General features: G+C 29.7%; 1 protein-coding gene across 1 annotated transcript; it reads right to left on the bottom strand.

Annotated features, from left to right (window-relative positions):
• Window positions 1–2,302: 2,302 nt before the first annotated feature.
• Window positions 2,303–3,939, bottom strand: LOC112524496 (probable aquaporin PIP2-2). The gene is made up of 4 exons (XM_025134342.1): window positions 3,578–3,939; window positions 3,207–3,502; window positions 2,755–2,895; window positions 2,303–2,674 (listed from the first exon to the last, which is right to left on the bottom strand). Exons 1-4 carry the CDS (start codon window positions 3,894–3,896, stop codon window positions 2,561–2,563), a joined length of 870 nt encoding a protein of 289 aa, XP_024990110.1. The 5' UTR covers window positions 3,897–3,939; the 3' UTR covers window positions 2,303–2,560.
• Between the last annotated feature and the right edge of the window lie 10,671 nt (window positions 3,940–14,610).

Below are 14,610 nucleotides of genomic sequence, written 5' to 3' on the forward strand. Positions count from 1 at the left end.
TTTAATTTATATTAACTAATTCTTATTAATAATTAATATTAATACCATTTAAATTTTATTAATATTTATTCATAAGAGTTATAATTGAAAAAATTGACAATAAGCTATGAAAAGTAGCGTTTTTCAATAAGTTTCTTTTTATGTTCATATAAACGTGTACACATAAAATAAGTTAACTTATAAGTTAATTAATTTTTGCCAAACAGTATCTACGTTGTTTCTAATTATTTGATTCGGGTTCAATTTTATGTGAATATATTTATGACTTGTCTATTTAGTATTTTAGTTATAAAAAAATGTCGTTACAACCTTGATTAAAAAAATGGTATTATAAATAATGGTAATCACCTAATTAGCAATAATGAGGTGCCACCACACAAGCATTCAAAACCAACTCACCACCCTCATCTCTTAATTTGGTATTACATTCAGGGATCGTTTACCAAACACTTACCCGATAAATATTTATCGGTAAAATCTAACAATACTATTTACTTAACGGGTAAGATTTTAGTCTACCAGAACGACATCATATGCAACAATTTACCTGGTGAACGTTTACCATGGTAAGAGTCGTCGTCTTCACTTACCTGGTAAGACTCATGCTCCTTGTCTCACTCTTACTGGGTAAGATTCTTGATCTTTACCATATTCATCCGGTGAAGAAGTGTCACTTGGTAAATACTTACCCGGATAAGTATTTGGTAAACGGCCCCTTAGTTTGCTTATTTATTTATAGTCTTGATTAAGAAGTAGGTGATTTGTACCAAAATTATGTGAAGTAAAATTAGTTTTAAATAACAATATAATATCCTTTTTTAATAAATATTAAACCACAATTATGGTTTATAAAAAAAATAATACTTTTGGTTCCTATAATTTCAAAATTACAAGATGACCATCATGGTTTGCCAAAACGTTCGGATTTGATCCATTTATCTAGAGACGGTTAAAACTCTTGTTAAACGAAATGTGTCTTAGCTTTTGTATCGAATTTTTTGCCTTTTACCCAAGAAAACCACAAGGATCAGAAGTCATAAAATCAGTTTTGATCAGGTAAAGACAGAAGAATCGATAAAATGATGGAGATGTTTTTTATTTAACGGAATTTTTAAAGTAAGGGGTCAAATCAAGCTGTTTTTGCAAACGATAATGGTCATCTTATAATTTAAAACTACAAGAACGTAAAGTAGACTTGGATTAAAATTCACCAAAACGACACTTCATTTTAATATTTTAAGAAGAAAAAAACCGTTAACGTACATATATATTTTTTAATACAAAAAAATAACTATTTAATACATATTAATGTCAATAGATGTTGCTATTTAAACGTTTGCGAATGACTATAATTAACTTGTTTTCCAAGTATTATTACTTTACATTATCTGTATTAAAAAAAATAAGATGATAAAAGAAGGTTCTATCTAATTAATTTGGGATTGTTTATTTGAAACAATTTATGTTTTTCTACAAAAACATTTATCAACTTATTATAAGTCAGAAGGTTTTAACTTCTTCAAAAACTTCTTATTATCGGTTTGACATCGGTATAAGTTGTTTATCCAAACAGTCAAAAGTGTTTATTACCGATGTCACACCGAAATAAGTCAATAAATTGTTTTTATAAGCAATCTCAAACACCCCTAAAAGGGATATCTTCTTTTTATGATATAATACATGAATCTTTTATATTTAGATTTAAGTTTAACAAAACTAATAATGGAAATAAATAACTCTAAGATTTAATTTAATCTATACTATATTATAAATCATTTGACATAAACTCTTAAAAACCATTTTTTATGTATGAAATACTGTATATTGATACATATTACTTAAAATTCAAGATTACAAGTAATTATACATAAGTATAATTATTAAAGCTCCATGTTTGAATTAATGTAACTAACTGCGGATAAACATAATCAAATAGAGGATAAACATCTCATTTTAAAATATAATTAGAATAATTATCAAGTTCTAACAAAATAATTAATTATTATCTTTATAAGAAAATTATATTATTTATCTAAATATAATTTACTTCGTTATTGAACCTAAATTAAATTATAATAAAAATTGAATTAAAAAATTACACAAAAAAATGAGAAATTTCAAATAGTTAATTTGATACTAATATCGATATATTTTTATCAAAATTTTATGATATCTTCATATTTATATTTTATTCAAAAATAAAAATATCATTCATTTTTTAAAATCACATAAGACCATACTATAACATCAACTGAAATAAAAAATAAAATAAAATATTAAAATCAAGATATACCTCGCTATGTTGTCCAAGAATCCTCCTGGTTTAAAATAAAACATGACAACTTATAACAAGACTCAAGATTCACATTAATTTAATAAAAAAAGGAAAGAAATTACATTTCTGAAAGGGAAATTAAATTATTATCTACAATTGCAGACTTCCACACTCACATATCCATCCATTTTAACTTCAACAATTCTCCTCATCAACTGGAAAACCACACTCGAATGCATACAATAATTACCGCCATTCGTCCAGTTTTATTCTTGTTTTAATTAATTACGCATTGCTTCTGAAAGAACCGAGTGCTTTAATGGCTGCTGCCCTCAGTACAAACTGGTGGTAGAACGCCGCCGCTGCCGCTCCTAGAAACGGTCCGACCCAAAAGATCCACTACAAAAAATATATAATTTCATTAATTTTTGTATAAATTAATAAAAAAATAGTATTAAAAAATATATAATTCATATTACTTGATCATCCCAGGCTTTTTCGTTGTTGTAAATGACGGCGGCGCCGAAGCTTCTGGCGGGGTTGATTCCGGTACCGGTGATGGGGATGGTGGCCAAATGTACCATGAACACTGCAAACCCTATGGGTAGTGGTGCCAATACCTTCATTTTGTACACAAATTAATTAATGTTTTTTTATATAATTTCCATAAATATTTTAAATAATAATAAGAAAATGATTTAAAGATGATAATAACAAATCCATTTCTCAACTGCTACAAAATATTTAAAAAAAGATTTTGTCATTTTCTCATAAAAGTTATTCCTTTGTCCCTCTCATCACAATAAACACCACTTTATTCCTTCTTCAATAATTTCTTTATATTATTTTAAATAAACATTTGATCTTACGTGAATCCAACCCATTTCGTTATATTATTTTAAAGGATACAAAATATTGTTAAGATGCTTACGGGAACATGAGAGTCTCGTGCGCTTCTCTTAGGATCGGTAGCCGAAAACACGGTGTATACAAGAACAAAGGTGCCGATGATTTCCGCACCTAGTCCGGTGCCCTTATTGTAACCGGGGGCCAATTCGTTCGCCCCACCTCCGTACCTATTGTAGTAGGAACTCTGGAAAGCTTTCACCAAACCAACACCACATATTGCACCCGCACACTGCGCGATCATGTACGCGACTGCCCTAATCAACGACACCTTTCGGGCCAAAAACAGCCCAAATGTTACCGCAGGATTGATATGTCCTCCTGCATATTAATATATATAATTAATTCATTTTTTGAACTCTTTTCAATCATGCATATATGTTGTTAGATACTAACCAGAGATACCGGCGGTGCAGTAAACGAGAACGAAGATCATGCCACCGAAGGCCCAGGCGATGCCGAGGATGCCAACGCCGCCGCACTGATCGGTGTCTAAGGTGGGATCAGTCTGGCTCTTGTATCCGATCACTGTCAAGACGGTAATATAAAGGAAAAGGAGGGTGGCAATGAATTCAGCGATGACAGCTCTGTAGAAAGACCATTTGGTGAGCTCTTCGCCGTCGATCAAGGGTGCTGGAGGTGGGTCATGGTAGTCCTTAGCGGCGTACTCGCTGCCTCCGCCGTGGTGCTCCGCCACTTCAACGTCCTTTGTCATGGCTAGAGAGAATTAATTAAAGAGAGATAGAAGTGTTTGGTGTGAAGTGTATTGTGTTGAAAGGTTGATATTTATGGGGGTAGTGAGGGAGATAGAGTTGAACTTGAATTATATATATCGAGTAGATAAATCTTTTTATTTTATTTTATTTTATTTAAATATTTTAGTATTATATTTATTGATTATTGAATGATTATAGAAAACACTGGAATTTTCTGGCTCTTGAAAATCATAATTTTATATTAAAGCTAATTAACCATTTAATCCTATATGTTTATGAATCAAAACTATATTATAAAAATTCACAAAAATAAAATTTAGATTCGATATACAATTTTAGAAATCTAAATTTGAAATCAATCAAAATGATCATAGTGCAATGAGAGAGTCGTTCATCAAACTTTTATCGAATAATCGCTTACTGATGTCACATATTTTACCAAACGAATACAGCAAGAACCGAGAATCTTACCCGTTAAGAGTCATAACAAAGACATAAAATTTTACTTGGTAAGGAAGAGAAAAGACTCTTACTAGGTAGAAAGCAGTTGCCAACAATTCATTTTAATGATTGAAAATGTTACCAAATAAGGTAAATAGGTGATAGCTTTTGTCGATAAGTAGTAACCCAATAAGCATTTGATAAGCCACCCATAAGCTTATATGAATTCTTATTTAATTTTACGTTTAATTTTATTTTCACGATTATAATTGTAGCAAACTTCCATCACTTCCTAATTTGATGCCAATTAACCTACTTGTCAAATAAAATCTTATGTTACCTCGGATTTTCTTTGAGTTGTCAATTTTTTTTAATTACCTTATGGATTTATAATCCATACAATTTGACGACTCAATTAGATTCTTGATTTAAATTTTTAATCCGTCGGCAAAACGTTTTTTGAAATAACGTTACTTAGCATCCATCTCTTCAAGGATCAAAGTCCTTATTTGATAATCGTGGTTTTCAGGTCAGCTTACATGAACAAACTAATCCTTTGGATGATGAGCGACCACAAGGGTTTTTGTAACATTTGGATTCGAAATGAGATTTTCACTAAATCCCTCAGACTTAGTCAATACGTCACAACCTAAAATTTGCAGACCCAAGTCTTGAAATACATAAATTTTAAAGAGAAAGACGTTGGGCATTAAAATTTATATATATATATATATATATATATATAATCTTTGTAGTTAATTAAAACGTTATTTAAATATGCATCGATGCATCATCGTTGCATAAAAGAATGATTTTTATATAATTAGTAAACATATTTTTTAAACATCATTAAATAAAAAAAAATCCCAAAATCGTCCCTTAACTATTTAGTGACAGATTGGTTTAATTAGTTTCTTGGCATGTGAATTTTCACATTTCACCCATAAAGTTTTTTAAGAGGCGTAGAAATTTTATTTCACTTTTTATTGATATAAAATCTGAAAGCAAAATTAATAAAATTATTTTTAAGAAATTAATAATTGTTTGTATATATATATATAAGCAAAATCTAAGGGGCCGTTTACCTAAACACTTACCCGGTAAGCACTTATCGGTAAAATTCAACACTATCGCTTACTTATTGGGCAAAATTTTATTCACTAAAACACATCGTATGCAACAATTTATCTCAGTAAGTGATAACCATAGTAAGAGTCATTGTCCTCACTTACAGGGTAAGATTTAAGATTCTTGCTTTCGCTCTTATCAGGTAAGATTCTTAATCTTTGACATATTCATCCGGTAAAGTAAATGGACTTAGTAAGCGCTTATCCGAGTAAGCGTTTGGTAAACGGCACCTAAGTTAACAGTATTAAAAAACTATCTATACTATATTATATAGCATTTGATAAAAACTCTTAAAAATCGTTTTTTATGCATGAAGTACTGTTTATTGATTCATATTACTTTAAATTCAATATTACAAGTAAATTGTACGTAAGTACAACTTATTAAAGCTAGTACAACTTATTAAAGCTCCATTTTGAATTTGTGTAACTGACTGCGGATAAACATAATCAAATAGATGATAAACATCTCATTTTAAAATATAAAAAATTTAAAATATAATTAGGATAATTATTGAGTTCTAACAAAATAATTAATTATTATATTTATAAAAAAATTATATTATTAAACCAAATATAAGTCAATTCGTTTTTAAATTTTAATTAAATTATAATAAAAATTTGAATCAAAGGAATTTAATAAAAACGAGAACTTATAGTTAATTTAATACTAATATCATTTATTTTTTTTAAAATTTTAGGATATCTTCAAATTTATATTTCATTCAAAAATAAAGACATTTTCTTTTTCTCATAACCACATAGTATCATAATATTGATAAACCCAAAATATAATATGAAACATTAATATGGAAGAGGGTCAAGTTGGTCCAATATGGTGCGTTTGGTACGTGGAACAGGGTGGGACAGGACACACTTGTCCCATGTTTGGTGTGTTTCTAAATGGAACTAAGTGGAACACATATGGGACAGGCTTGTTCACCCTCTCACCCTGGAACTAAGTGGAACAAGAGTTATTTGACAAATATACCCTAAATCTAATACCCATCTACCGTCTCAATCCATCTCCATCGTCTTCTTCAAGCCACTGCCACCTCCATCTCCATCGTCTTCTTCAAGCCACCGCAACCTCCATCTCCATCGTCTTCTTCAAGCCACCGCCACCTCCATCGCCATCGTCTTCTTCACAGGAGACCTCCATCTCCATCGTCTTCTTCACAACGAACCTCCATCTCCATCGTCTTCTTCACAGCTTTTTCACAGCAGACCTCCATCCCCATCGTCTCCTCCACAGCAGACCTCCATCTCTATCGTCTTCTTCACAGCCGGCCTCTGCCTCCATCTCCACCGTGTCCTCCATCTTTTTTAAGGTAAAACTATCTCTATCTCTCTCTATGTCTGTTTTTACCCATTTCTTCAAATTTTGCTACTGCATCGCTTGTCTACTTTCGTTTGAATTAGGAAAATCATGTGAGAAACTGCTTGAATTTGAATATTATCTTGTTTAGGGTTTTTGTTTCGATTTAGGAAATTTGTTACTGCTTGAATTAGGAAATTCATGTATTTTGTTTCAATTTTTTTCTATTTTCGAGGCTTAAATGTGAATTTTAACTAGTAATTTTGGTTAATTAGACGTAATTCACTCAAATGTTTGATTTAGGGTTCTTAGGATTGTTCATTGTTCATTGTGTTGTGATATGTAATTATGTATTTGAAATGTCACTGGGGGTAAATTGGTCATTTTAACCAGTTTTGTCTTGTTCTGTCCTGTCCTGTTATGTCTTACCAAACGCTGAACATCTGTCCTGTTCTGTTCTGTCCTGTCCTGTCCTGTCCTGTCTGCGTACCAAACACACCCTAAGAGAACGATAAGAGGTTTTAAGCCCTTATCACAAGAAAAAAAACGCAATTTCATAAGTTTAACCTCTTATCAGATAAGACATAAAATTATGAAAAAGATGTATTTTCTTCAAAAATAAACAACACGTAAACTACAATTTATATCAGTCTAAAAGTGTCACATACAAGGAGTGGCGTAATTTTTAAAAGTATTTCAGTCATTTATTCACTCTCCTATTCACCTTTGAAAAATTTTCACGTATAAACTTTCAAGCAACGTAAAATTACACCAGCTAAATGTAGCGTTTTTCTTGGACTAAATATGTAAAATAATAAATCAAGACGATTGAAATGGGCTATTAGAGAATAGTCCAGGGTGATTTTTTGGAAATTTCACAAAATATATAAACTGCAAGCCTGTACGAATACGCTAATGATTAGAAGAAAATGTTGTTTAAGAAAATTTGATAATTTATTTTATTGACAGATAATTAATTTAATTTGGAAAAATGAGAATAATGAATAAATAAATAAATAAATAAAAGACAAACACAACACAACTCAGAGCAGCTCATAAAGCAATGCTCTTATTCAATATTATGCTAATTTTCAATATTATCTTTGTAGTATTTATTATTAAATAAGATATTCGATAATTATCATCAAAGCAAGCGTATGCGTGATATTTAAACCATTTATACCAAAATCTATTTATTTATGTTAGAAATGCTCAAGGATAATCTCGTTTGTTAAACACCCGGTATTCTAAACCAATTAAAAAAGTGGGATTCAACAACCAATTTCAGAAATATACACTTAGGGTCGTCTTACCCGTTAAATGTTTACTGATAAAATTCAACACTATCACTTACTTAACGAGCAAGATTTTAACCCACGAAGACGGCATTAATATGCAACAATTTACACGGTAAGCGTTGACCTTGTTAAGAGGTCGTCGCTCTCACTTACCATATAATACTCTTGATCTTTACCATATTCATTTGGTAGGTAATATGACTTGGTAAACGTTTATTTTAAGTAAACATTCGTTAAATGAACCCTGAACCTTTAAAATTGACAAAGGGACCGAGTGATGAAAAAACCCAAGCAAGTCCACTCAACCTGTGTATATTTATAGGTAATTAATGTGTCATTGTTTTTTTTTAATCTGGATATCCAACCCGCTACGCCACTGTTTTTATAAAAGGATTTTATAAGTTCATTTATTGGTCAAATATTTGGTTGTTGAAAATAATATTTTCGAGGCTGATAAATCATTCTAGTGCAAATACCTGAACTCTATATTTTTTGTGAAAATACTTTTGTATTAAATTATGTATATTATTTATACATTTTTATGATTTATTTTAAGCTGAAAAAATATGTATTTTGAGTAATTTTATATAAGTTTTGTTTCTTTAACGTAAAAGATTATGTAGCCTCGTTAGCTCTTGGACAAGTTTTACTAGTTCATCAGATGATAAGTGCAGATAAGTCATCAAACTCGTAAAAACAAGCTCGAGTTTGTTATATCATGCATGTTGGAGGAAAGGTTTAGATCCACTCTAAACCTGCAAATTATGGCCTCAAATTTAAAGAAAAAAATATATGTTATTAGCCACGTATTCTAACATCTTTATCCCAATTTGATATTTTTTGTTCTTTTATCTCAAAATATGTTAAATTAAACCAGGAACTATATTATATTAGTATTAATGAACGGGTTCCGATGAGAAGAAGAGTTAAAATTATAAATATAAGAAGGGATTTTCATCCTTAGATGCACATTAGGATGAGATGAACTGAGATTAGTCATCGTATTAAACACAATTTATGAGTAGGTTTGAGATTAAAGATGATCAATGGTTCAAATCACTTCTTACACTTCTCACTTTTATTATCCTTCTCATACAAGCTTTTACCTTGGTGTTAAAATGCAAATATACAATTGTTAATTTCCTAAAAGTATCCAACTAAAAATGTAAAATGCAATCAACATATGTTGATTAATAATAAGATTTAAGGGGGTGTTTGCGATTGCTTATAAAAACAATTTATTGACTTATTCCGGTGTGAAACCAGTAATAAGCACTTTGAATGTTTGGATAAACAACTAATACCGGTAACAAACCAATAATAAAAAGTTTTTGAAGAAATTAAACATTTCTGACTTATAATAAGTTAATAAGTGTTTTTATAGAAGAAAAAAAAAACATAAGTTGTTTCAAATAGCAATCCCAAACACCCCCTAACAATTAAAATTTGAAGATAACTTAAATGGTCTATATTGTAAATTACTTTGAAAACTAGAGATATTTAATATTTTTTCTAAATTTCTTTAAAATAAAAAATCAAAACTGAAATTCCTTACAAAGAAATTGAATTTATCTCCAAATCAAGATCATATCATTAATTCTATTTAAAATATTTTATATATGTATTTTAAATTATCTCTCACATTAATATTTTTATTTGTGGAAATATATTAAAAAATATTTTTTATGATTTTCATTTTTGAGAAATCTAAATTTGATAATTTCACTCTCTCACATAATATTTTATTCCGGATAGTCGAATAAATTTTTACCAAACCCTCTATTTTTTATTTTAAAAAATTTGATAGAGATGTTTTTTGTAAGTATTTAAAAAATTATAATAATTATGTCCTCCGAAAATGTCAATTATATTATCGTTGGTGGCGGCTGAAACCATGGCGTTCCAACACGTGTCGACAATGTAGCGAAGACACTTAAAATTTTGATTTTGCCAACGTATAACACCGACCATGGGAATTAAACAAAAACCGCCCACTTATTGTCCACCACTTATCATTAATTCACAATATAACACATGACAAAAAGGGACAATAATAAATATGGTCAGGTTTCAAATGAGAAATAAGCTAAACCTGAAAAACATAAAAAAAATCTCCATTCTGTATGTATATCATGATAAGATATCTCGAGGTGAGATGTACCAGATCAATTTTATGAATTGATAGGTTTGAGATTAAAGGTAATCAATGGATTCCAAAGATTATAATTCCTAATTTCATCCCACCAAACGCGTGATGAAATTTCATTTCAATTTCTTCAAAGTCAAATTTATGTAATGGATTCCAATCTCATCGAATTACATTATGCTAACTAAACGCTCGCCCATTTTCAATTTCTATTCCATCATAGTTTCTTAAACTTTTGTATTTTTCTTAATCTAAAAACATTAAAAAAAAATGAGTGTATATAACACAGTGTGACATATGTCTATGTGATGTAGGGAGTGACTTGCACAGTGAGAGTGAATGATATGAGGCTATGATGTCTAATGGAGTACACCATAAAGTAGGTCTTTTGAGACTTAGTTTGTTGTAAGAGCACGGAAAATGGATCAAGCAGAGGAGAAATGATCGAGTAGTCGATACACGCTACATTATCACAACCACGATGCATAGTTAAGGAGGTCATTAATGCTTTATGAAATGCATGGTTAGTTTTAAAGAGATCTGATACATTGTATGATCTGATACATTGTATGTTGAGATTGTTATTACAATCTTCTGAAGAGAAGGTTGCTTGGCACAAGGTTTCAGCTTTTCAACGGTGTGCAAACTTAGACAATAATAACATAATATAGAGAATTCAAGTTCGAGTTACAGAGATCAAACACGTATATTTATTGTTATAGGCGTTCACCTAAACTGGACTTCTATACTTTTCACGAGCCCACTTCTAGACCATGATCCACGGTTATATGCTCTTTAAAGGTAGAACAGAAATGGTTGCACAATAAGTGGTACATACTCTTCATTTAAGCAGTAGTTGAAAATAATCTTACAAATACAAATCACTTATTATAATATGATTATCAATGGAAGAAGACAAATCATTTGAATAGGATTTGTGAACGGGTTTCATTTGTTACCACAAATCATTTGAACACAAATCACTTACGACAATATTTCTTATAAAATAAATGGAAATATTAATCCATAAAATGTGAATGGGTTTCATTTGTTATCATCTAAGTAAATAGGATTGTGATGTATATACCTACGCCTTTCACGAAACCTACTGACAAAAGTACTTTTACCTACGTGTTTCACGAAACCCACCAACAAAAGTACTTTTAGCTACGTCTTTCACGAAACTCGTCCTAAAAGTACAGTTTCTTGTAGAGTCATGTATATATATATATATATATATATATATATATATATATATATATATAAAATTTTGGATGTCATCAACAACTTCGTTTGAGTTATGAATTAGAGATCAATCAGAACATGTCATGACTATATATCATATATATTACTTTTTCAATATAATATAATAGATTTTATTTTTATACAGAGGTTCACAAAATTAGAAAATTGTTTACATCATATAAACATGAATAACAGTAAAGACATAAAGCAAAGCAGAATGCAAGACGCGCTAAATTATCTCATGATAAACATCAGGATGAACTACACATATGTCCATCTCTGAAGTCCTCTCGAAACCCATATGTACATATATGGTCATATGAATGAATCATATGACCTATATTTATCGTCGTTCTTCAAAACCTTCCCCTCGTTCTTCCCTAATAGTGGCCAACCTAGGTGCCGAAGACGGTTTCATTGGAGGGACAATCTGCAACGGTGCAGTCTCCAAGAGAGACTTCACACGCACCATCCTCATAGACCTTGCCATATCATTCAACGTCATCATGTTGCTATGTACGTGGTTTCTTATATGTGTATGTACAATTAATCTCTTTCTCTCTGATATCAAAGTAGAAAGAGAGAAATTTGAAACCTACTTTCCGACGTTAGAAAGAGATGATGAGAACTGGTTCGAAGAGAAATATAGGAGAGGGTTGAATATATATAGCCACATATTGATGGAAGTTGGTGAAAGAAAGCTCTCAACCATGAGAAAATATCTTTGAAATGAACGGTTTTGAGAAAAACCAGGTGTTCAATGTGGGGTTTCAAATTCCTCCCGTAATTATTGATTTTGAAAAGACAAAAACTGAAGAGTTAATTAAGATAAATATACCCTTGTCTTTTTATGGAGAATTTTTTTATAGAAGCCAAGATAATGTTGAATTCCCCTGTAAAATCATGATGAAAAGGTTTTTCCAGGTGACACACACACACATATATATATATAAATGAACGATCAAATGAAAACCGCCTTCATTTATGTAAACTATGTAAACCAATCTCGTCCATCCATTTTCTTGATCAATGATCAAAATTAGTTTAGGTTATATTAGAAAATTAAAATAAATAAATAAATAAAAATTTATTTTATAATCCCATAAGGGCAAAATGATAACTTTGGTAGTGGTTTTATTAATGGCAACCATATTATGTGATATCATTAAAATAGATTCAAAATATAAATAAAACACACCATAATCAATTCTACATAATGAATCCTTTTGAATAGAAATTAAAAAAAATTGTATTATATTACATGAACGAAATGGTTTCATAGTTTCATCAATACACTAATCAACGTAATTCTGATCAGATTTTGTCATTTTCATGTTATTGGTAGATGGATCCGTTTCATTTTGATAATGAAATTGTTTCATTGTTCACTAATTACACAAAAATTTCTTAGAAACCATGAAATGGTTTCACTTTCTTCAATCACCTATTTCATCGATCAGCATGGTTTGATTAGTCATTTGTCATTTCACGCTATTGATAATGAAATTGCTTCACTTTTCGCTAATTACACAGGTTTTTCTTATCTTTTTTGAAATGGTTTCACTTCATTCACGCACTCATTTCATAATCATTTTCACTTACTCCATGCACCAATTTCACCATGTATGAAACCGGTTTCATGAAGAAAAAAAATATTCTATTACTGATTTCATAGATTTATTAATCTAATAACTTACGATTTTCATAAATCTTGGCAGTAATAAACCGAGACACAATATAAAAAAATCTAATTTTTAATATTATAATTTAATTAAATATTTAAATGTTACCATTTATAAAAAAAATTATTATATTACCTTAATTAAGATTTATTAATAACTTTCATATTTAATAAAAAACAATGTAAATGACCAACATACCTTTAATAATTAAATTTAATTAAAAAAATGAAATTTTTCTATTGATTGAAATTAGTTTATACGGTTTTTAAAAATTGCATGGTTTTTATTTTGTGTGTGAGAGAAAAAAGAGATGTTATGTTGTTGATATAATATAAAATAAGGAAAAAAAAAAACTTTGATGAGATGGTACAATAATTGAGTTTTGTTGTTTAGTTGTGGTGTAGGCATGAGCACCACAGAATGTGGTAAAAGTATGGTTGAGAGGTGAGACGAAGCAGATGTAGAATGTTGATTGATTGGAGGCATTGGATGTTTCTAGAACTATAATCGGACAAAAGGTTTGAATGATTTAAATATTAATCCATTTTTTTTAGGAATCCCTCTCTAAACGGCCCATTTTTATTGTACAACGGAACCCACCACTGCACCACTATGAACAAAATAGGCAGGCTCACTGTCCTGCTTATGGTCCAACACAGCAGAGAGATTAATAGGCTAAAAGTCCAACAACAAAATTAGCACCTCCCCAGCCAAATATAAAAACAATCAACATAATTCCAACATCAGAATGGTGACTACTAAATACTGATTACTAAATGAACAACTTTTTATGAGTTTCGTATAAAAATCAAAATTAACATGAACCCCATTTATACCTCGAACAACTTTACCACACTTTGGTATAAACATCATAATTATTTAACAAGTTTTTTTTTTCCAGATTTTTCTATTATTTTACCATATTAACAAGTTTTAAGGATGTATCTAATAGGTTTTAGAAAGTTTAAAAAGTTATTTAACAAGTTTTTGAATGTTCAATGACATATTTGTTCCAAAAAATTGTCCAATGACATAATCATTCTAAAAACTAAAATTCATTTGGTTCTTTTAGATTTTTTCCGGTATTATATTTTTAACATAGACAAAAAATGATAGCTCTTTTTTTAAACATTATGACATTTTCTCATATAACCTCACGACTTCTCTTCTCTTTAACCTACTGCATTAGAGACTTGTACCAACTGTTAGTATATCTATATTTTGTATTTGTATATACAAGTGTATAATACATATATTGTGTATATGCTACATAAGTATATATATATATATATATATATATATATATATATATAGGGAAGGGTTCAAACGAGAACCCCTGTGATTTACGAAAACGCGAAAACAACTCAATAACCACATATTGTGATAAAAAATAAAATTAAAAGATTTTTAAAATTAAAATTAAAATTTAAAAAGATTCAAAAAAAATTAAAATTTA

This window comes from Cynara cardunculus (genome assembly GCF_001531365.2).
Source record: "Cynara cardunculus var. scolymus isolate 2C chromosome LG 1, CcrdV1, whole genome shotgun sequence".
Lineage (NCBI taxonomy): Eukaryota > Viridiplantae > Streptophyta > Magnoliopsida > Asterales > Asteraceae > Cynara > Cynara cardunculus.

What these genes read in the sequence shown, in the direction of transcription:
- LOC112524496 (XM_025134342.1), bottom strand. Translation starts at nt 3,896, where the DNA reads ATGACAAAGGACGTTGAAGTGGCGGAGCACCACGGCGGAGGCAGCGAG. An exon ending in CTGCACCGCCGGTATCTCTG is followed by an intron (nt 3,503 to 3,577) that starts GTTAGTATCTAA and finishes ATTAATATGCAG; the next exon opens with GAGGACATATCAATCCTGCG. An exon ending in AAAAAGCCTGGGATGATCAA is followed by an intron (nt 2,675 to 2,754) that starts GTAATATGAATT and finishes TATTTTTTGTAG; the next exon opens with TGGATCTTTTGGGTCGGACC.